At 45.3% G+C, this 24,733-nt stretch overlaps 1 protein-coding gene across 3 annotated transcripts in view; it reads right to left on the reverse strand.

Moving 5' to 3' along the window:
• asic4a (acid-sensing (proton-gated) ion channel family member 4a) overlaps positions 1-24,733 on the reverse strand; it is a 56,901-nt gene that overhangs the window by 4,777 nt on the left and 27,391 nt on the right. For all 3 annotated transcript variants that reach the window (XM_040201230.2, XM_040201232.2, XM_040201229.2), the window contains exons 2-5: positions 4,579-4,723; positions 4,081-4,208; positions 3,855-4,008; positions 1,269-1,322 (exon numbers count right to left, since the gene is read on the reverse strand). In XM_040201230.2, coding sequence (XP_040057164.1) covers positions 1,269-1,322; positions 3,855-4,008; positions 4,081-4,208; positions 4,579-4,723 — 481 coding nt within the window. The remainder of the gene's footprint in view (positions 1-1,268; positions 1,323-3,854; positions 4,009-4,080; positions 4,209-4,578; positions 4,724-24,733) is intronic.

The raw sequence follows: 24,733 nt of genomic DNA on the forward strand, positions 1-24,733 counted from the left end.
ACATGTTTCCTTCTGCAAGTGGCCAAGGGAAATAGTATTTGTTCTGATGGCATAATAAAAGTTTTTACCACCTGATTGGGATGATTAGGTCTTTTCTCTGTGTGGCTTTTTAAGAAACGAGGCTAGAATGTACTTCTATTGAGAAGGAGCACTCAGCTCCAGGCTTCGTTAAGTCATTTTACTTCACGACTACTTAGTGTTTCTTTGCGTGTGTAATTCTGAGGGTGAACTAATTCATTGCAGCCTTTGAATGAACAGTTAACAGTTTGCAAAATAATTAAGCGGATAAAATGTGCAGCGACAAAGTCAGGACGAGTCAGGTTTTAAAGACTTCTCCAGCAGTGGTTTCAATCAAAAAAACAATATTGTTCTCAATATATGAACACAATGTTGTGTTTGTTTAAGGGTTTCATTTGACAAACAACAAAGGAAAAAATGTTTACAGCAATTTTTCCACTGCAGTTGTTCAAAGAATAAATAATAATGTGTAATAAAAGCGTCTGAGGGCTTTGCCTGGACGTAACACCCAGTTAACTCGTAGGCGTGAATTGCTCACACGTTAACAAATCAATTTCTCGACCCTAACTGATACATTGCTTTATACACAAGAGAGCAAATAGCTTTTCACTTACTCTCTTTTCAAATTCTAAATGCATTCAGTCAGGACATGAAAGGACAGAAGGAGCTCTGAAAACAGTTATTAAAAATGTATGACGTGTTCTATAACTAACAATAAGCTTATGTGCAGCAGCACAGGGCCACATAGCGTTTCATCTGATACGGCAACCGAAAAAAAGCTTTACAATACAAATAAATAAACGATATTCTACATCTCCTGGGGGGGGCGAGTGTATTCTTCAATACAGGAATATGGCCCACATTTGAAATGAATGTGAATACAGCAATGAGACATAATTACACGTGCTGGCTTATTTGGCTGAGGAATGATAATTATACGTCTGCCGTGACCGTGAAATACATATTTCTCCTCTGAAACCAGGGCGCTTTTGTTCCTTCGAGGTGCCCGCAGGGCGAGAGGCGGAGTGACACCTGAGGCTCGGGGATCGGTTTAATATCAGCAGCTCGACAAGGGATGACTGACTAAATCACAATGAGGAAAAGTATTTTGAAAACACCACGTCCACCTCCAGGTATTCGTGTTACAGCGGGGAAAAATATCCTCATCATGTTTACTGAGTGTGTTTCCATTTCCCTTGGGGGGGAATCTACTGTAATGAGAAAAGAAATGAAGGGAGATTGTTTCTTACCGAGTGCTCTGTCAACACAGTTGATTTTACTGGGAGGGCAGATCGCCGCGGTTCCTGCAGAGGGAGAACAGCAAAATGAGTCTGATCAATCTGAAAGCAAATGATCAGTGACCCGCGTCCGCCGCCACGGGGAGCCGTGGTTGTAAACAACACTCCACGTGCTTATCAGTCATCCTGAAATGAGGGCGAAAAAAAAAAAAAAAAAAAGGCAATCAATGAGTCATTTCCTGGCAGACGAACGTATTGCCCGGTATGTTGATGACAGGTATTCATTAAAAGCACGATTCATTTGCAACGCTTACAGTGTTCGTCTGTCTGTGAAATGTTTATGAGGTTAATGTTTTGCGGGAGTCTCGTTCAGTGTTTTTAATACACACACCGTCAGCTGCTCTGATTTGTTCTGTTGTGGAAACAACTTGTGATTCCACTAAACCCAGTACTTTTAATCTTTTTGAGTATTCTTTTTTGGGTTAGGGTTTTGAATTGATTTGTGTAATCAAAAGTGGGGCAGTGTCCCTGCTGTCCACACACCAAGCAAAGAGAAACGTAAAAGCCTTTTTTAGTGGTCAACCAAACATAGAAATAGGACGACATACTGAAATATTAATCCTAAAACAAAAAACCTAGGAAAACACAGTTTTGCTTCTACACCTCCCAGTCCAGGGGTCCTGAGTCAAATATAAAATGTTTTATAAAAAAACATCTCAAAAAGTAATCACTTGTTTGACCAAATTGTGTGTATCTGTATTCTACACAACATGAAAACGAATGATTTAGTGTCTTAAGGGGACAGGAAACCCAAATAAAATAGCAGTAGCCACAACAGACTGCAAACAGATGTGGGAGATCAAATTAGGAATGCAAACATTTGCTAGAGAACAAATAATCCTACTGTAAATTGTGTGCAAAGCACAGAGCTCCTGGATTACACACAGGACCGTGTTGTCTCGCCGAGGCCATAAAAGGATTTTCAATTCACAAACTGGTCTCTTACTCCCCTGGCGAGCTTTTGAATCAATCACTCCGTAGAACCTCTTGAAGGGGTTTCAGCAAGCTTAATATGCAACAGTAAATCTGATTCACTATTGATAAGTGCAGGGAACTAACTCAAGCTTCCCGAGTAATCCGACGGAAGCTCTCCTCTAAATCTGCACGGGGCACGAGGCCTGCAAAAGCTCCCCCGCCTTTATTGCATCTGAGATAATTAATGTAATAAATACAATGCTGGATGTGATAGATCGTCACAACACAAAGCAAAAGCGGTGCGGCGCGCAGCGCGGGTGAGAGTAAACAAACAGGGACGAGTAGAGTGAAAGCAGCGAGATGTTTCCCCTCAACAGCCGGCTCGTTTTGCCCAAATCCTGGCGCTCGCCAGCTTATCGCAAGACAGCGACGGGAGCCCGTCCAGATGAAATGGTCAGCTGGGATTCCTCCCCCGCGGATCAGGCTGGCGAGCTTCCCTTTGGAGGAAACTACACGGAGATGAACAGTTGAGTTACAGCAGTGTTTCAGGGTTGACTCGCCATTAAAACGGGTCTCTGCCCGGAATCTCTCACACTGTGTGGTTTCTTTTAAAATCAATAGACTCCCTCGGTTTTCAGTCGTGCAAAACGAGGCCGCAAATGTCAGCTGCACCGCGTGAATGTGGAAGCCTGTGTTTTTAAACATTTTCCATTGATTATTTCAATGATATGACAAACAGTTTTTTCCATGATATTAGCGTGATGAAAAGCTGATATTGTAACAGCCTTACTTTATTTTCTCTTGTTTTTATAGACCAAACTATGATAATTGCTTACAGGATAATTTTTTTCTTCATCCTCAAATCATCCTAAAAGTGAAAACTGTCCGTAGGAATGAAATGCTCTCCGTGCTACATCTTTGGAATCTGTTGACATTTGAAATTGATTGTGTATTCAAAGCAGTCTCTCATTTTAGAAGTCAAATATTTAATGAATCCTTTAAAAGCAGAAGCGGCTTTAATAAATGACAAAATATTGAATGTGCACCACAGAAGCTGAGATGTACAAACAAATGGACCCAAATGCTCATTGAGACTTTCAGTGTGAAGGGCGCCTGTCCGGAGAGCCACCAGCACTGCTGAAGGGCGTTCCACTCCAAACATCGAGCACCAAGGTCGAGCATGTGGCGGCCCAAATTACGTCTCTGCTGGAATTACTCAAGTGAGCAGCAAAATAATGACTTGTTTTGCACAGTGTGTCATCTCCAAACACCCGCATGGCTGCTGTGTTTCAATCGCGCTACACCAAACCATCTTCAAAACAGATGGAAACGCAAAGCCTTTTAGAGCATTGTTAACTTTCGATTTTCCCCACGTGAGTCGCGTTAGCTTAATTGTGCGCGCGATGTCATGACCTTGAAGTTGCCGCGTAGCAATTTGTGCAGATTTATTTGTGCTGGTGGTGTTTTTCTACAACCACACATCAGATTATTCATCCCCAGGTCCCGTTTGGATCTCGACTCATTCCGCTAATCCCGTCTTTACGTTTGACTCGGCGTGCGACCTGCTGGGCTCCGTGTGAGGGGGCGAAGGTCGGGCGGGCGGGCGAGCGGGCTTCATCTTACCGGGCATGTGCACCATCCTGCAGCTGCACACGCGCAGGACCTCGTTGGTCTCGCAGAGCAAGCGGCAGGCGCTGATGCTGTATGTGTCGTATCCCGGGAACTTCTCTTTGCTGGTGGAGCGGCAGTTCCCCCAGGGCTGGGGCAGGTAGGTCAGCTGAGTACACAGAGAGATTTGTTAGACCTCGGTCCGAAACCAGTCCGTTTGGCTGTGATGAAGAAGACCTACCCTCTGTTCCTGGCACGAAACAAAGGTCTGGAATCCCGGGGAGACGCCGAAGCCCAGCTGGTGGATGTAGGGAGGCTCGTCCTGACTGTGGATCTGAACTCGGATGCCGGCCTCCAGGGACGTCTCGTCTTCCGGATGAGACGGAGCAGAAGCGCGGAGCATTGCAAAGGGGAGAGGACAGCGGAATTACAGGCGGCTGCCTCGCGCGACAGCTAACTGCGAACCATATTTCAGTCACGTTTAGAAAAAAAAAAGACAGCAGTGGGGATTAATATTGTGTGACAGCTACAATGCAAACACAAATCTGAGGTATTGTGTTCAGATATCTCCTGTTACAAATCACATTTTTCCAGGTTGCAGGGATGCAATCAAAAAATGCATTATTTACAGTTTGTGAGCCGGAGAAATAGATGCAAGTTATTTTAAAGCCCCAGCAGAGTTATCGCGTGCTGTAGCATATGATTGGATTACATTGGACAAATAGTTTTTGAGGCTTACTTGTCTCTCTCCAGATGGGCAGATACTCATCTTGCTGGATATCCAACATGATCTCCAGCCCGTTTCCCATTCCACCCTGCTTGCTTTTCCTGGATGTTGTCTTGTTACCATTAAAGGTGTAGCATTTCCCGTATCTGGTATAAACCTGGAAGAGAATAGATTCCCATCACGATCACCACCATGGACATGACGACGTCCACACGCCGCCTGTGACAATCATGCTTGTGGGGCTTTGCACTGAAGGCAGAGATACGGAGGAAAGAAATATGGATAAACCAGCCGAGTCCACTTTGGCGAGTTACTGAATACTACTAATAATACTTTGGATGCAGTCCGCTGGCTGGCTCCGTCCCTCCTAAGCTGCATTTGAATTAACTCCCAACACCCAGCATAATAATGCAACAGTGCTACCATTGCACTGGAATATCAAATGGCATAATAGTTTATTTAATCTTCCTTCAAGAGAAAACTAAAAACAATAAGAGAGACATGATGTCGCTGTCTATCAGAGGAGGCGTCCCCGTGGGGACTTGTCTTCTCTTTGTTTAGCCGTCTCATTCTAAACCGCTGCGCTGCAGAAAATGTTTGTTTTATAGATGATTTATCTGGTGTCTCCCGCTAGTTTTAGAGGCACAATACGCAATCTAAATGGGCCGTGAATCCACTACAAATATAAAAAATAATAATTAAAAAAAAAACCTTTTAAATAGATTAAAACTAGAAAAAGAAAATCTTGATTAAGATTTAATGAGTAAATACGAATATGTAAATGCTTATTTCTAATCATTCAGTGTAGGGGGTCTTGTATTTCTTAAGCTTGGCAAATGGTCAGTGACAATATTCGGCAGCTTAACATTATCATCAATAATTATATTCTGGTGTTCTGTGAAGCTGCTAAAACTTTGGAGACAGATTTTAAGAAAAATGTCTCTCTTTAGGGAGAGTTTGCTTTTAAAAATGCCTCACAAGCCCACTGGCATCGTGGGGAACGTCTTTCTCCTCTCACGTCTTTTCAGTAGGTCACCTATTGGATTTGTTTTGATTGGACGCGGAACCAAAAAGGACGGAGAAGAAAGCGTTAAAGCCGAAGCGATCACATGTCAGAGGTCAACCGACGCATCGCCGACGGCGAGATAACAATCGAGACGAGTGGAAGCCAGACGTACCATTAAAAAGACACCGCCACGAGCCCGGCGCTCTCCGAAAACATCGACATCTGCGTTCTGACTTTGATATGAGCCTGATCCACCTAATGAGTGCTGTGATGTCTAAATAAGGGACGCCGGCGGTACAACAGACACTCTCATTTACAGACCACAGGGTGCATTCACATCAGAGACGGCGGCACAACAAATCAAAGTCACCGTTGTGAGGTTCGGTCCAGTAATTCCCTGGAACAGTTGGCAATTTAGCAATATCCACAACAGTGATTAGAGCGAGGAACGAGTACCGGGTACAAAAGCCCGCGCTTGTTTAGAAGGAGACCCACGTTTTACACAATAATAGACCCTGAGCCTTTTGATCTGAGTGTGTGTGCACTCGTGTTTGTGTTGGGGGGGGGGGTTTCAAAGTAAGTCGTAGTCAAGCATTTGGGAGAAATGGCCGACACAATTATGGATCTCGCTTGGGGGGGTCAGATGTGCTACAAAGGGGATTTGGGGGTGAAGAATTTTTCGGTTAGTTCTGCATTTCTTTGCAAATAGTAGAATATTTTAATGGCTGGCGTGATTGGACAATAGGAAGTGGCAAAGTGGGGGACTTTTGACTGACATGTGCTATTAGGTCGAAATGGTTTAATTGCTTATTTGGTTGGCGCCGAGCCGTTGAGGAGGTAAGCTGCACTTATCATTGACCCCCCGCCCCCCCCGCCTGCCTCGATCATTGACACACATAAGCCTCCGCTGGCAGACTTTATCTGATGCAGGCAACAGGAGGGTTTCACACGAGAACGCTCCGAGCACCCCGACCAGGTGCTCCCAGCCTTTGGGCTACGAAGGACGGACGCTTTTTATTACAAACGACGTCCCCGGAGAGTCCGGCTCACATCAGTTCTCCCATCATCTCACCCAGGAAGTGGTTTTAGGCAGAGCTCGCACTGGTTTGTTACTCTGCACCCCCCCCACCACCACCACCACCACCTCAAACACTTCTCTGTCTGCAACTGGGTCGACGGATGCATTTTTCTCTTGTTACGTCTCGCACCAAATTTAGCAAAAGTAACAAGGACGGACTTGGCAGTGTTGTTAACAAGCTGAAACCGAGCAGCAGCGCGGCAGTTATAAACCAAATAAAGAATAGCTTTTGTAGTCCTCTGAGTGACTAATTATTGTCCACATAAACTCGTTTGTCCCAAAGGCTCCATGTTCACCGTGCAACTATTTACTTAGCCGAGTAATTGTGTTAATAATGTTTGGTGATTAAGAGCGAAAGAATATCAATATTCTGGTGTTAATGATGGACCACATGAGACAATGGTGCTTCCTTAAGTCAAAGGTCCCTGAAACTGTAAGTAATTCACTTGAATTCAACCATCGCTATAGTTTCATTTGCACGTCTGCAGGGACACGGCAACACTTTGTCCTTGAGGAGGCGTTTGGTTTTGGTTAAACTTGCACTGTTTAGCTTCAGGCTCAAAAAGAAAAAAAACTGTACCCACTGTACCTGCAAAAGTTATTTTTGTTAACCACAAAGTCAGTCACGCAACCCCTTCCCGGGGAAGCCTGTCAGTCATCAGGGAGAACTGCAGAGTCTCCTGTCTTACCTTTGCCGTGTCAATCCGGCAGAACTCTCGTCTACTCTCTTTATATGGCTGTTAAAAGGCTGAGAGAACCTTTTTTTCCTGTGGAATTTTGTCCTTATTAAACCGTAGGGTCGATGGCTCCTAATGTTCACTCTGTAAAACTGTCTGAGGTCAATCTGTGAATCTGGGCCAAAAAAATCAATCAAGGTGGCTGAACTTAACTAGACATCGGACTTCTGCGTTAAGATGGAGCCCTCATCTCCTGCTGCAACATTTTATGGAACAATTTCCAACGTCACGTCGTTCTTTCATGTACCGCAGCTCATCAATTATGCCGTAATTGTCTTGAAATGTCAATTCGTGGTCTTTCGGCCGTGTTTTTTCTTCCAAAGTGTCTTGTTTTATACTCAGCCTCTCTATGCTGAATGTGATAAGAGTACCATGTAATTCAGAAGCCCTGGTGGGAAAAACCCTTTAAAACCCTCTTTATGGCCGTAATCTGACAGTCCCCTGGCACTTCTCCTTTTAAATAACCTGCAGGAATCACTTCAGCGCCTCTCCGGAGGACGTCCATTTCCAGGCAGGCGGCGTGTCGCGGCGAAGCGCATGAGGAGGGGGGATTTGAATTCATTTGCTGGCCGGTGGTGGAATACGCCGCGGCACTGATTGGCAGTTGTAAACCATTAACGAAGGCTCACGCAAGTTTCAGGTTGAGAAAGTGGGTTCCTTGATTTAACGGCTTCATTACGAACCTCCCGGAAACAAAATACCTGGAATACGTTTTGTTATTTCTGAATGTTGTCACAGGACAAACGCTTTAGGTTGCTGGTTCATGCACTGCAGGCCGACGCTGTCGGACACTTAATTAAATAATCTATTATCAACTACCAGGAACGACAAATCTTTAAAAATATCAAGTTCACGTTCGTATGCACAAGATGCATCGGTCATTCCTGCAGTTTGTGTTTTAATACCCAAACTTCACTGTCAGAACAAATAAATCAGCACCACCATGACAATACATACATCTTATATATATATATATCTGACACAGTGTCCATATTTCACCCAACCAGGAGGAAAAGGACACAATGAGAAATCTAACTGTAAAAGAAATTACAATATAAAAAAACATCTCAAAAGCACCAAACAAAACTAAAAATTGGGCAGATCTGTAAGCTCTTAGCGACGGTGGCACGCGGCTAACGGTGAAAACGATGCTAACGCGCTGACGGAGATCACAGGGTTCACCTGAGAGGAAGCACGAGGGCTCCACAGGAGCCATATGAGCGCACGCACGGTCAAACGCCTTCAAGACAAGTTCCCTCATCAGACTCCCAAGACGTGCGCCGTTTCTCGGGCGACGCTTATAACACTTTGGAACCTCTCGTGGGGTCGACGAAAGAAATAGCAACACATTTTAATGAAATACAATCGCTCATAACACTGCGGCCTCACGAGTGACTGCAGAGTTGATTAAAAAGTGATTAACAGCTTTATGGGGATGGTGTATTACAACTCCATTAGATGTGGAACAGCGTGCTAATTCAGGGTGTTATCTTCTTTTATCCTTAAGTCAGAGTAAATAATCCTTCCACAGCCTGTCTCTTCGGTGGGAGAACCTCCTAGTGGTCTTCAGGAATCCCACACAAGCCCTACAGCAAGGCTGTGGAGATGCTAAATAGTTACGCGTCTTAAGATTACGTCAAAAAGTACTCATTGCTAAATCTGTCTTCTCCTCACGCATCCAAGGTTGAGCTGCAGAATTCATGAATAACCCTCAAATCGAATGTCAGCTTTATTGCTTTAATCCCGGCGTCGCCACTCTGTGATCACTACAGCAGGCGGATGTAAATGCAAACGCGGTAAACATCACCACCCGCCCTAAAACCTCCCCTTCTCACACTTTGAACTAAAGAAAGCAGCGGCTGAGGCGCGTCGCATTAACAGCGCAGCGCGGAATGTGAATGGTGAACGTTCTGCACCATTAACCTCCGTCTGAACGCGGGGGGGCAGCCGGCAGCGCGGCTTCGGATCGCTACTCAAAACATTCATTCAAGTGAGATACACGTGGTGTAATCAGAGGTCTCGCCGATCATAAAGAAATATGTGTAAATGAAGGCTGATTAGCAGTCGGCGGGGAAGTGTAACTTTCTCTGATCGAATCCGCCACCGACCCTGCGTGCTATTGATTAAATCCTGATTCAAGCTTAAACCACGAGGTGTGGAACCTGATTCTAACCGTCCATACGTGCGGTTGCGGCGTTTCGCTGGAGAGCGCACATTAACACGATGAACTGCGGTTGAAACCCGCGGGGCTCGTTTCAGTCATTAGTGTGGGAGTTCTGACTCATCTCTTCTCCGCCTTTCCGGTTTCCTCCAGCAGAGCATCAAAATAAGTCAGAACATTGCACTCAGCAAACCTCTCTCCCTTCAAATGTTAGTATTTCTGCCCCCCCCACCCCCACCCTCACCCCCACCATTCTGCTACCCCTGCATATCCAAGCATACTCGGCTAATGGAGCAGGCAGAGATGCTCTTGAAAACCGGGGTTGAAAATGGAAAGGCTCTTCAGCACAATGCAGCGACTCAGAAATAGAATAGTCGCTGCATCCTTTGAGGACAGTCTGTTCTAACAGCGTGGCTAAGGGCCCGTAAAGGTGCGGCTCTATAAATGCGAGTAGAAACCACTGCCATGATGGGGATAATTCGTTGGGATCACCACAGTGAAACAGGTCCCCAATCAGTCTTTAGGTGTAATTGAAATGAATTATTTGCCTGCGTGCCTGCGTCCAACCAAACAGGTAATAACTCTTCACCTGAAGGGTCCAACTTAACACCTATTAAATAGGCTCCATATGGAACAATAGTTCTCATCATCCATTTATCGATGTAATTGGGGATGTTTATGTTAAAGTGTCTTCAAGCTTGTTCAAGACGTGTTCAATGAGTCGGGATCCTCTCTGTCAACGTCCCACAGCGCCTCCTGCTGAGCCGTGGTTGTGTTTTTGCTCGTGGTGGCTATTTATTTCACTCCGGCACTCAGGGTCACGGGCTCAGAGGGAGAGGTCACGCTACAGTCATGCCGAATGCGTGAGCTAATGGTACGGCGAATGCAGCAGAGGAGTACATTTCCCGCTGAAAATGAGCCAAGCCACGAGTCGCTTTTCCACTTCACCTCATTTCGCCCGCAGCTCTGATCAGTCATTCTGCGCGTCGACGCCGGCGCCGAGGAGGACTCTGCCCCCGGGGCGCTGCACCGGCAAACACTCTCGCCTCGGGCATTTGTCTAACTGTCGACTTTTTCCTGCAGTCATTCAGATTCAGATTCAGATTATTCGGGGTTTGATTAAGGAACCCGTGTCGTTAACACGGGATTTCATTTCCTGAGCTTTTGATCTCACAGACGCTCAGACTCCAGAACACGGACACTCCCGGCCAACTGCCAGCGAAGAAAACGCCGCCGCTGTTCCCCAGACAAACTTTTCTTCAGCATTCATCAAAACCAAGACACCTGCTTGGTTGTTTTCCTTTGCAGGGAACTCTGGGGAAATGATGTGTGTGCGATTGGAGCCACATGTTAGGGGTTGAGGAAACTGCTGAAGAGGAAAAGCAGGATCTGGTATCTCTTGACATGAATCATCAATACAAAGTAGTGGTTTCCCTTTAGAGGTATGAGACAGATGCAAATAAATATCTTGTCGTTTAGAAACTTTGGAGGTTTTTCATAACACGCACACGCATACATTTCTTTGCAAATGCTTGTGATTGGATGTGTCCGACGAAATGAAGCTGCTGTAAAGGTTTATCGATTTCTAACGTCCACGGACTCCTAAAGCAACGCTTGCTTTCTTCACAAGGCGGCGCAATGAGCGCACACACTTCCCCCGTCAGCCGACTCACTAATTATTTCGGGGAGAGCAACAGCGAAACAGTATTTGCCTCTCAAGCGCGTAACATCTGTAAGCACGGGGATTCCTGCATCTCATGCTACATAAATCATCCAAGTAAACAAGTCTGACTGGTGTTTCTGCTCAGGCGAAAGAGCTTGGCTTTGGTCTTAAAGCAGATCTCACAGTCTGTTAGACTGAGCTGGATCCATCAGCCGCAGCCCAGGGAAGTTTGGGAAACTGCAAAAAAGGTGTGTGAGGTGTGTGAGTATTGGAGTAGATGATTTGTGTCATTAGTTAGTGACTTTTCTGTCATTATAAACTGACTGTCATGTTTTTATTCTATTCTGGAATAAATACGCCACAAGATGATTCAAACTACGCGCTCGCACAAACCCTTTCAGCCTCACTGGGCATCTAGTCCACACTTCTCCTGCCCGTCTCCTCTCTCTCGTCTAGAGACTGTTGTTGCAACTACAACTGCTCGCCATTGGAGGTCGGTAAAGATTAAAGATCATTTGACGCTCCTTTAATGGCGGGTTATTACAAGTGAGAGCAGAGGACTACTGTAATCCCAGTCTGCAGATCAAAGACAGCCCGGATATCTGGCCTGCCATTAACCGAGTGGCTGGATGCCACCTGCCCAGATGTTTGGCATGTGGGCTGCAGGTCTGCCAAATGGGAATCATGAGTCCACAGGACACCTTCCAGGCAGCATCTGAGGCTTCCAAACTTCAAGGTCAAGCTGTAAATAATATTAAACATTTATTTAACATAGTTTTTCATAGTCGTCAATCTTTTTCCTCTTTGCCAGAAGTGTATCTAGATTTTATTTAATATTCTCGGAAACAAATTCCACAGATTTCACATCTTGCTAACAAGGTTATTTAATTTAAACTCAACCACCTTTTGGGAGTTCGGGACACCGCCGCCTCACTTTTAAATTAAAATGTTCTATCAACATTACAGACACTTTTCGTATCCGAGGGCACAAAGGTCAGCGTGGTTTCAGAAAGAGTTTATCCCAGGCCTGTTGCCCTGGCTCTTCATCATCATTTACAGGACGTGTGACGTTGGACGGCTTCCTATGGCTGCAGCCCCGACCGTCAGTGCACATTTGATCTCCTCGGAGTTTACTCACAACTAAGGCTGCTTGTTGTTCTTTACGGCAAAAGACTCGGAGTTAGGCAGTGGAGCTCAAGGACCTTGATTGTTGCCTCTACGTTGACTATTTTCTTTAAAACGGTCACAAGACACAGAGGCAAAGAACTAAGTAAATGCCTGCAATCAATATCGCTCGCAGTGGCCACGAGGCCATGTTCCGCGACGCTATTTTGCAATAATGAGACGCGGCAGTCCAACACAATCGCAGAGGAAGAACTGCTGAAACTTTGTTGAGTCAGATCAAAATATCTCAACCACCATTGTGTAGTTCGGTGTGACATTTTGTGCAGACATTTGTGTTGCTCAGATGGTCAAATCTGTGCTGAACTTAATCATTTATTTAATTTAAGTCTCTCAAGTGACTCAACATGATGACGCTTCCGTTTACACCATCCTCCCCCAACTAAACCCTTTGTGTTACATTTTTATTTTCCAGTGAATAAAATGACACAATTATGGACAACAGCAGAATGGAAGCCAACATAGAAGCGAGAAGACACATATCAGCAACTGTAAGGTTGTGCGCTTTCTATTTTGTTGGATACACTATTTTGCAAGTGTTTATGTGAATGTTTGTAAAGTGTTTTAGAAAATGAGGCATTTAGCAATTGTTAGAACTGTAAAGTTCTAGTCATTAGATTCAGTTAGTAATAAAACCAGTATCTGTAATATGTTGATAACACTATGAAGTGTTAAAAAAAGCATTTTATTGAGTGAAAAATATATCCTTTGTTGCTTCAGTAGGGTTAATAGTTACATACTTTATTTAACAATTATGAACACTTATTGCACTAATTAAAATGAATAAATTGGTTATCATCCGATTACTCACAGTGAACTCCTTTTTTAATTTGCAAAGATTAAAAAATATAAGCCAACACAAGTCAATAAATAAGTATTTTTCTCTCAATTTAAACATAAATAATTGTCTTTGTCCTCTAACGTAGATGTCAGTATTCATTCTGGATTCATGACTACGGGACAAAACCTGAATATATTTATCTTTCCTTCTCTGTGTCACAGGTGAATTTGGCTTCAACATTTATAATAGGAAAATATCAAGCGCATGCATTTTTTAACACACATTTGCTCCAATCGGATGAATTTGTGTCAAATCAATTTCACAGGTGGTTCCAACGACGTTGACCTTGTGACGGGCCGCTCAGATTTTCCCCGAGTTCCATTAACGCGACGCAAAGCAATTTCATTGCATGCAACGCACACAAAGCCAACCCTGATGGCTCCAGTGATGAGAACCTCTGCAGGCAAAGGTGAGATGATATAATGCAAACACTCCACGTGTCTATCATATCTAAAAACCCTCCCATTTCAAATATGAATGAGGCCATTTCAATTTAAATTATTATAGTTACAAGTGAAGACATTTCGTTCATTTATCTTCTACATTTTGGTCTAACATGGTGGTAATTTCTCTTGCTGCGAGGTCAGCTGCACCCTCCCAATACACACACACACACACACACACACACACACACACACACACACACACACACACACACAGACACATGCATACACACACACACACACACACACACACACACACACACACACACACACACACCACCTAAAGGTGGGAAGCAGCTGCACGGTTCTCCTTGTGTTCTAGCCTGCAGAGCTTGTGTTGTATAAGTCAGATGTTACAAACGCATGACTTATTATAACAAACAACAAAGCTGTAAACCAAGAACAGAAAATGGCGACTTCTGCAACTCTTCCCGAGATCTATAATTCACTTTGACAGGTGTCAGAAACGGAGCGTGTTTATTTCCGCCGTGTTGTGACAACAGGCAGCAAAACACACCTCTGAGAACATCAGAGGCCCTAACATCCACGGTCGGTGAATTCTGCGGCGTGCACGATATATCATTAGCGAGCGTTGACACCATGGAGATGACTAAATGATGATAACAAAGGCCCATGCATCAGAGGGTTTTCAATGTGACGAAAGGGAGGAGCCCCCCCCCCACCCTCCTACTCCACCGACGCCACACAAAGCTCTCTCTGTCTCTTCCCTTCACAGGGTCGATGGACATTTTACTAAACAAGAGAAGCAGCACAGATTATACATCGTAGCTTGAAGAGCGAGTCAGTAATTATTTTCCCGAACCGATTCCGGCGACTTTTCACCTACGGAAAAAAGTAAAAGGAGAACCTTTTCCCCCGAAAAAAAAGGGAAAGCAGTGTTCCGGTAAAAGGAAAAAGAGTGTGTCCCTTGACTCTGTGACTTATTGCGATAAAATTCTGCTCACTGTCTTTCAGCTCCACCAAACCGCGGCGACCAGAATGTCTCTAACTGATCGGTACGGCAGTCGATACATCAGCATGCGCGTTGGGATGAAGAAATCAATGTCAGCGCATTCCCGTCCGTCCTCCATCTCTGCCAGCGGGCCGCCGTGCGGGGACGCAGAGCCATCAACTGAACCAACCCGAAGGGGGATGGCGCTCACCCGGTATTGATGTTTGAAGGGTTGCCTTGGCGCCGGGGAAAAAAGGCCCTTGTAAAAAGCCGCGGTGGAAGATCACTCAAGCAGGCGCGTCCTCCCTCGGCGCGGCCGAGGAAACACTGGTTTCCACCCGTGGAACCGTTCTGAAGGGTCATTTTGAAACACGCCGAGGGGAGGGAACAAACAACGAGAAGGGGAAACATCCATCACGCCGTGCTGTTTGTTTGAGCTGGAGATGAAACCGGCCTTAGTTTTAATTAAGCCTGATCAAACATTGTTGAGGCCCAATCTGTAATGCTAAGCTAAACAAACAAAGAGGCTCGCGCGGCACACGTTTTTTTTCATTGTCAACATGACTGATAGAAAAATGCGAGTTTATTATGCCTAGATGTCGGCGAAAGGGTTAGCAAAAGCGATCAATATCACATCAATATGTGCCGCGCACGGGAGATCATGTTCAGCCAAAGCTAAGCACTGACAAGAGGAAGTGGAAGTCAAATCCAGCTGAAATTCAACGACGTAGAAGTGAATCTCGATGTGCAGACGAGGTGACCGAACGCGAGGAATGACTTTTCAGACTGCACTTCGACTTGGACACTTGCACTTGTTCCGTGAGAACATTCAACGCGTCGGAGCTTAATGGGAGGCAGGTTGAGTCAAGCACCCGCAAACGTGGCCGCCCTCCTCGGGCGACGTGATCGTCAGGGTCGCCGTCATCATGCAGCGGCGAACGAATGAGAGCTACGCACACCGAACTCTCTGTGGGCTTGAAAAAGTCCATCAGTTTGTTTTTGGTGCATTCATGTTGAAAGTGACCACAAGCCATTAAAGAGATGCGAGCTGAATACTGCGGTGGCAAAAACTGGTCCAGCTCAGGAGACCCTAAAGTGCAGCAGCCGAAAAGACACAAAACCCAACGGATGGAGAATTAATGAAGAGCGGCGGTAAGATCTCTTTCACTGCAAAGGATCTAATACGTGCGTACTGCGTTTCTCAGAGATCATAAGATGAGGGACACCACCAGTTGAAGTGTCTTTATTCCTTTTCATTTATTCTTTCGGAATAGTCGGCATTCCTGGGCTTCATCTTGGATGATGTTCCTCGAGCCTCGGGTCATAAATGGTGTTTATGAGTTTATAGTGTGAAATATTTGAGAGGATGTCATGTTTTGCAAAGCATGTCGTACGACATGTCTAGAGTTGTCAGAAGGTGAAAACATTCATGTTTCGGAAGGTGGGAGTGGAGATATTTTCCGAATGAATCGTAACATCTGACTCTATTTATACGGAAACAGGAAATTACTGATCGAGATCCCTGGTTGTGAAAACAAAGCCCTGATTAAATCCTTGCGCAGAAAACACTGCCAGAAAATGTTGTTCATTCAGAAGCAACGATAAACGATATGAGACACATACAAAGATATTAGCAGACACACAGATGCTCCGGACTCTCTGGAATAATCCACGAGTGGCGAAAAGGGGAAACAGGAAAATAGCCGTAAAATGGAAATAATAAATAAAAGCATGAAACACTTGGTAAACTAAGGCTAGAAGACAATCAGTTGGCCATTTAGTCAAGGCTGAGGCCTAAATTACAGGTGCATGTACTAGTGATCATTTGTAGATTGGTGCAGAAGTGATGGCAGACGCCATGAAGGTTATTTCGTAGGGCGGAAAGAGAAAGCCTTGTTATTACAAACTTATTCTGCAAATCTTCTCAAAAGGTTAATCTGGCAAATTAGATGGTGACACGGCAATGTGATGATCAAGGACGTAACAGCACATTTTAGCGGCCCCTTGATGACGATTTCACGAAGGCAAAAAGCAGAAAAGAGAACTCTGTCATATCTTGGCCCTCTGCCCCACAACAAGTTTTCATCACCTTATAATTTCCGTTTATTGTAACACATAAATCCTCTCTGTATCATACCTGAGAACATCCACATCTTTGTTTTACCCACGAGCTCTGGCCTCCAGTCACCAGACCGTCTTTACGGACGACCAAAGCGTGAGTGTAAACAGATAAATATGAGAAGTTGACCCTGCTCAAATCCCCAGTTTAATTAATGCCAGGTCCCCTCTCTGTAATTTCAAGTCTTCTTTATTAGAAATTTTAAAAGTGCTCTCCCCGGGGACGCTCCGAGTCGCAGGGAAATTGTGGCACAATATGTTTTTAATTTCCCAGGAGGTCCTTGCACAGCAACTATTTAACGATGGAGAAGCTTCGCTGAATGGAACTAAAAGGTATGCTTATTTTTCTCTTCTTCTGTCGTCGTGCATGACCCTAACATGAAATATTCTGCCTATAAGCTTAGTAGTGCTTACTCTCGCTTTCTACTGGGACATCCGCTGTAATGCACATATAACCTCAGCAAATGGAAATGCCATTAAACAGAAAAGAGTTTTATCAGAGATAGAAACACTAACATGCTGATATTTCTGTTGCCTTTAAATTTGACCTTTCAGGTTCAAAACTGAAATTAAATTAAGTACATTGAGTTTTCTTTTTTACAGCCTTACAGCAGAACAAAATACTTGTTGTCCTTGATGTAAAAACCATAAACAAAAAGAGTATTTTGTGCCAACAAGAAACTGCAACGCAATCCCCCAAAAACCCTCTGGGTCGACATCATGCGACCAAGAGACTGACACATTAAATACACTCAGTAAACCATCATCGAGTCAAACACAAAAAGAGATCAAATAACACCAGCTTGTAACAATCAACCAGAGAAAGCAGCAAAAAAAAACTCAAAATAAGATAATTGGAATTCAAATATTCAACGTTTGAAAGGTTTAATACTTGTGGTAAATCTATTAAAGCCTGATAAAGAAGTAGCTCAAAGAGATTCAAGGTCGAGGCTTTCCAATCTCTGTGGTACTCATAGAGATTTCATTTCCAATGGCAGCACAATTATCTTGGGGCTCCTCGTGCAGTATTTCCTCACCGTTTTTTTGTCACATTGACCGGCGCAATCAGCGAGGCTCGACTATCCCTTCATCTTTATCTGCATCTGCAATGGAAATAAAGTCCAAACTTTGTGCTTAAGGCTGTCTGACGGGTTTGGGTTAAAGTCACTCCAGAGAATAAGTTAGATTCAAAAGATACGGTTTCATTTAACGCCCTATTTCCCAAAGCCGGGACGCTGCGTTGGGTCCGTCTCCTTGGTCCTCAGCCCACATTTTGAGGACACGTCCGTCTACTGTTTCTGCTGCTGCTGCCTTCAGAACAGAGCCCGGTGATGGAGGCGAGTGATGCGGCGCTGCAGTCTTTTCCAAAATGCTGTGCATCTTTCTCATTAACGCTGTCTGCATTTATTCAACCAGATGATTTCAAGCTCAAGGACTTTCTTATTAAACATGTCCAACATCTTTTTTTTTCTTTTTTGCAATCCATACTTTTGTAGCGGCAGCGGTGTGTTAATCATCACTGAGCATTTGGGGCTTTTCGACGTGTTTACAGATCTCCTGGTGTTACTATTCACACAAGCCTCAGCTCAAGTGTTTGAGTTATGCATCCGTGTTGGGGAAGACATTTCGTAAAGAACGAGCTGAAAATTCACCCTCCCGTGACTTAATTTACCTTCTGTTCCCAACTAAGCAAACATACAATATCCACCTTTATATCAACGTACGTGTTTAGATCTCTTTTGACTTTTAATGCAGAATTCCCCAGAGTGTCCTGAGTGATTACAAAAAAAAATAATAATGCTGGGACGAGGATATAAATGATTTAGCTTTGCTGGACACTGCTATTTTTGCTCCGAGTTCAGCATCTGCGGCGGGGTGACGCGGTGTCAGCGCGTTGCAGAGTCGACACACTGTCGGGCCTCGTGGAGACTTTGAGCAGGCAAAGCCGCTTCTGCCGGACTTCTGGTCAACGCAAACCCCTCACGCTCTTTTTCCTTTTGAAGTACCGTCACATTTTGGACTCTCGGAGTGAAGTCCTCAGCCCTGGCTAGTGGACGGGGGATTTTTTCTTCTTCTTCTGTTTGCTCGGCTTTGATGTTGAAGCTCTAATGAGAACACGTGACTACACACCTGTTGGGAAGAACCGCACTCAGCAAATCAGTAAGCTTCTAAGCAGCCGTTTGAAGTTCCCCTGCCACTTCCCTCCGCTTCCTCCCATTGTAATGTGGTGGGATACTGTCTTCCGATGTGCTGGTAATATACTGCTTGTTCCTCAAGATGACACAAATCAATAGGTTTACTAATCCGGGTGTTTCCAGCGGGGCCCGTTCGCTTATCCTGCTGGATTTTCACACACTAACTTCAAAATCTGTTGAGTGGTCTTTAGGGCGAGTTTCTCATTCCTGTCAGAAGCAAAAGGGATTATGCGCAATACTTAAAGTTTCACACACTTAGCTGAAGATACTGGTTTACATTAGCTGACAGAGTAAGTTTCGATAAACTCTTTTCCTTGTCTGGACATTTTCTAAACTCCGAAGCCCAGATTTCTTTTTGGACTTTTTTTTTATAGTAAAACTTTACCTCAAACAAAGATGGTCACCCGCTCCCGTCGCACTGAAGCGGAACACAGGACACGGAAGACAGACACGTAGCTATAGCAACGAACAGCTCCCGCACTTTACACCCCTCTGAAGGTGCAATGAGGACAGGTGTGTTGACATCGGCCTGTCAGCTGTGAGAGTCCCATCCAGGAGTGAAAGGGGGCGTCTGTGTGTGTGTGTATGTGTGTGTGTGTCTGTGTGTGTGTGTGTGTCAGGCGCCGAGGCATCGAGGGGGTGCCGACATTTTCATGGTTCAAAATCTAACTTCCCCTCTGAGTTTGACGTGTTGTTATTCGTGTCGTCGGGAGCGATATGGGTTAATTTTCCAATTAAAAAAAGATATATTTCTCCCCGCACTCGCACTAATGGCAGGCTCGATCGAGCCCCCCCCCCGCTTTTTAAACGGACCGGTGATTACACTCATAACAGAGTACGTTTGACTTTAATCCACTCCTCTGTTTGCTTCAGTGATCCTCTTACTAGAACCTATTCCACATTAAGGGTGTTTAGAGGCGACATATTCCTGCCTGCTCCCTCCTTTCCGTCTGTTTACTGCTCCAACGCTGCAGTTTGTTGCTATTTTGAGAGGATAAAACCTGACACCTGACTGATGGTAAATTATTCCTCCCAATCCTTGAACTGTGCGTCAAAGCTCAGATTTATGACTCAACTCACATCTAAGAGGGCTTGATATCCGACATTGTCACAGAGTAAAGAGCTGGCGTGTAATTGAATTGAAAAGCACAAAGCCAGCGGTAGATCGCGCTGGAAATTCCCAAAGCCTGCAGATTTGAAACCAAGTCACGACCCCCCCGGTAGCCACGAGTGCCATCCAAGTCAAATCCCAGTTGCTTGCATGTGTCTCTCTCTCTCTCTCTCTCTCTCTCCGTCACACGAAATCCAAATTCCCCCATCAATCGTGGCGGTGGGCGACACGATGCCTGACAACTTCTCACATCAGTCCGGGGATTAGAGCCATAAGGTTCACGCCGGCCTCGCCAGAATCCAGGATAACATTTTTTGGGGGGGATTCGGCAATTTAAACTAATTTCAAGGCTGGCTCTGTAGCAATTTTCTGGATCAATGGAATGTCATAGCTGACTTGGTCACTAGTCCTCTTATCGCAGGTACCTAACACAGGGGGATGCTTTGCTAATTGCCCGGTTTGGAGAGCAGCGAGTTGGCATTTCCTCCATCTTAGCCTGATGTCTGAGCCTGAGCCGGGTTTTTTTTTTCTCTCTCCTCGTTTCTGCAGATGTGCGGTTTGAAGACCTTAATGGCGGTCGTATAAGCTCAAGTGGAAGTCATCACCGGGAGACGTTGTGTTGTTCTTCTCCCTCCGTCCTTGAGCCCGTGCGCTAGTAAACATTTTGGGGAAATGGGCCCGTTCTGTTTTCCTATGTTTCAGCTGGCAGGGAGTGAGCGAAGCAATTTCCTACAGCACGACAACTGTACGAATGGTGGCAAAATGTCGGGAGGGGAAAAGGGGAAGGTGGGGGCAGATAAGGGAGGTGAGTGTGGGGGTGGGGGAGGAAGACACCGTGGCGGTAGTGGTGGAGGAGAGAGGTTAATCCCGCCTTTTAATCTGTGGAGGTATGGGGGGGGCCTTATCTCTGCCGCCTGCTGCCGCTCTCCTTCAGCATCCAGCATCCCCGACTGTCTGACATCACTCAGCACTGGGCTGTGTGGGGGGGCGGGGGGGAGGTGGGGGGAGACAAGCTAGCAGCCGCTAAGCACCGACCGCCCAACCCCGCCTGCCCCACCCACCTCCCACACGTCCCGTTTCTGTGTTTCGATATTTGTTTTGGTGGAACCGCGACGAGGACTCGTCGGCCTGCAAACTGACAAGACCGTCGGCAACCCGAACACAGCTGACAACCGCCCCTCCGGCAGCGGGTAAACAAGAGAAAGTCCCACTGGCGGGGAGAGGCGCTGGAAAAAAGAAGAAGAAGTAAAGCGCGGATATCCACATTCAAAGCCGGATCTCATTGCGACTTAGCTCATGGCTCTGATTAGCAGACGACAGGGTGACGCGCACAAGGGCGGCTCGCGCTGGAGGCCGGCAGCGAGCGTCAACAACAGAAAAAAGCAGCTGGGCGGCCTCCAGGACGAGGGGGAAAAGAACACAGCGTCTTCTGGTGATGACTTCCACTTGACCTTACGACCACCATTTAGGTTTCCGCCTCGGATCCGACGAGCTTTTCTGGAGGGTGTAACGAGCGGTGGCTTTGATGAGGAAAAATGCGGAGAGGTGTTACGGTAGTCGCTGATTTAGAGGAGCAGTAATTATAAAAATCTACATAATGAAGACAACTTCCTCGTTCATTTGATTTTCCCTCACTGGCTCTTTTATATCCATCCACTCAAAATTTCTATTGCATGAACTCGTGGGATTAAAATGATGTACAAGGTGTTTGTTTCCTTGATTTGTTCTCTTCGTTGAGGATGCTCATTCAACATATTATACACAGACGTGTTCATTTTGCGTTACGGTGGAAAGAAAACTTTGAGAAACGTTAAATAACAACGCGGTCGGAAGCCATTGGGGGGATTTAGCTGAGAGGTTACTCCAGTACATCGACAGGCCCTTTCTAGAATAGTTTAAATGTGCACAACAATTCCTGCTGGCAGGACAGATGCCCTGTTTTGGACTTTTGGACCAAATTGAAATGAGCTGCCATCAACGGTAATCAGTATATTCATGCAGCAAAATGTAGTGATGATGCTGAAGAAATGAACAGACCAACAAAATAAATCTGCATCCCAAGCCGCAGGCCACAAAAACAATTACCAGGAAATCCATTTACACACATGCAGCTACCTATTCTTTTAATGACTATTAATGATAACTTTCTATTGACCCAACTCTGTTATCTGTTTCGGCTTTAAGAAAAACTTCCTGTTGCCGTTAAAGAGCAAACCTGCAATAAAAACAGTGGTTGTGCATCAGAATGTGTGATGTGCTGGACAGCTCGGTCGATACTGTATTTGTTTACACAGACAACCTCATTCAGTCATTCCTAACGGCGCCTTTATCTACAATTTCTCGAGGTGATTCTCTGGGATTGTTGCTGAGGGAGCTCAAACAGTCTGAACCTTTTCATAAAAATGAGATTTGCAGATGTGAAACTACAACCGCGGGCCCGTTGGTGTCCACAGATGGGCGATTCTGACACAACTATAAGCCCCAGGAACACATTTGGGGTGCACATGTTCCTTTAGTGCCCCGTTTTTTGTGTTTCCAATGCGTTCGGCAAAGAAAGTGTAACGATTCAGAATGAGCTTGCTGTCAGATTAAAAAGCAACTGGCTGCTTTCAAATGTCCAATTAGCGCGTGACGAGACATTAACACAGTCATAAAAATGTTCCCTAGACCGTAAATGTGCACATGTGGAAAGCGAGAGCAAAGACAGCTGTCTCCAAAAGGGGGCCGTGCTTATCAGCGAAATGACCTTGGGTCATTTATCCAACCGCTTTAAAGCTGCGCGGACCGAAGCAGTGGGAGGTCTTTATACAGCCAGCGACATTCAGGTTTTTTTTAGGAAGGAGGTCGAGGTGGATGGATAGTCGGGCCTTTGAAGCAGGGGGGGGGAGGGGACATCACCGACACAGATCGCGGCGTCTGGTCTGCCAACGTGTGTATCGTTAAGCCACAAACATAAAACTTTTTCCGGGGGGATGTTTGCCGGGCATCAGATGCAATACCAAGTGGGAAGAGTAAACAACACAAATAGCTTGAATACAAAAGCATCGCGCTGCAGTTACGAAAGGTCCGCCGGCGCACGTGTTGGAAGATGCTGCAACTGACTATACAAACATTGTTATTCAATAACAGCTAACTACCTTTTACCCAACGTGGATTCAAGTCAATGCCAAACTATGATTAAATGTGTCAACCGCTGCAACCACTCAAACCTCAAACAATGTTGTTTCGTAAAAAAAACGTCATCGTGTTTTTTTTGAAGGGTCCATTTTAGCACTAATGAGTGAAGGGGGGGACAATTAACTTCTCTTTTTCTTAAATCACTCACGAGCGCCAGAGGGACAGGAAGTGGGACCATGTTTACAGTTTTTCAATTGTGAGCAAGACTGTATTATTTTGCTCCTCCGTGGCGAGCTGCATGTAGCTGTGTTAATGCACAGTTGATGGCTAATGACCTGTGTATTAAGTGATCATGGGATTTTAATGGCCACTTATCCCCGGCTGTCAGAGGCAGAGTCGACGGCACCGAGAGCTTCGGGGAGCTGCTGCAGCTGCTGTCCGTCTGCCAAATGGGGATCTTTCTGTTCCCCTCGACCAACGCACGCATTTAACTCCTCGGACCACCTGGGTCATTGTTCCTGAGGGCCTCCGTCATGTTGGTATCAAAGCCGCTCAAAAGAGAGACCTGTGGATCCTTGTTTTTGAACCCAGTGGATATGAGCATCGTTGTGACACGGAGCACAACACCTATTAGCTAATGTAATCTATTAGTGCCTATTTTTGCTCTTATCAAATCGGGCAGCTTGCTGATAATGGAAGTTTATAATAACTAACAGCGACTGCTGTTATAATATAATAATATTATAATCAGCCGTCAGTGTATTAACATTTAAACAACAAAGGCTCTATCAGAGCAAAGCAAAGCATCGTAATTATAACTTAGTCCCCCTACTTTCATTTACAATTTTTACAGTTGGGAATACAAATGACTGATGAAAGTGTGCCCTTTGGAAATATAAAATGAAAATTGATTGGGTGCAAATCCTTGTTGCGGCTGGTATCTGTAGAATAAGCCTCTCCATCATGTATGGGGACCATTGGCTTTGCTATGGAGAGAAAAAAGAATGCAGGTAATGAAATGGCCAAGAATATTATTTGTTGTAAAAAAAGGAGACGGCGTGATTAGAGATTGGCGGTCCACGTTTGAGCTGCGTATCGAGAGGTAAGAATATATTTCATCTCTCCCTTTCCTCTGGCAAAGAACATTTCTCGCTGCGATTCTCGTGGGGGAGCTTCCAAAACACATCCAACACCCACATAACTTCGATTTAAGATCCGCGCCGCAGCCTGTAATATCACACACCAACATTTCACAGTATCCTGCCCCGATACTTTGTCTTATGTAACTGTTGGTGTGATTACCCCCGGGGCATCAGTCCTCCGTGAGCTCTCCGCTGGAATCCCCTGCGGCAATATTACACGCCGGCTCTTTTTATTTATTTATTTTTTACATAATGGCGGTTGGGTGGTCTCTCGGCTCGTGTTCGGGCTCGCATCCATCTGAGAAACATTTTACGAGATCAGCCATCGACATGCATCTCTTTCGTTTAGCTCAGCGTGTCCCCCTTCTTTCTGGTGGCGGCGCCACACCTCTCACCGTGCCACGTTTGAAATGCCAGTGGT

This window comes from Gasterosteus aculeatus, chromosome 16 (genome assembly GCF_964276395.1).
Source record: "Gasterosteus aculeatus chromosome 16, fGasAcu3.hap1.1, whole genome shotgun sequence".
Classification (NCBI taxonomy): domain Eukaryota; kingdom Metazoa; phylum Chordata; class Actinopteri; order Perciformes; family Gasterosteidae; genus Gasterosteus; species Gasterosteus aculeatus.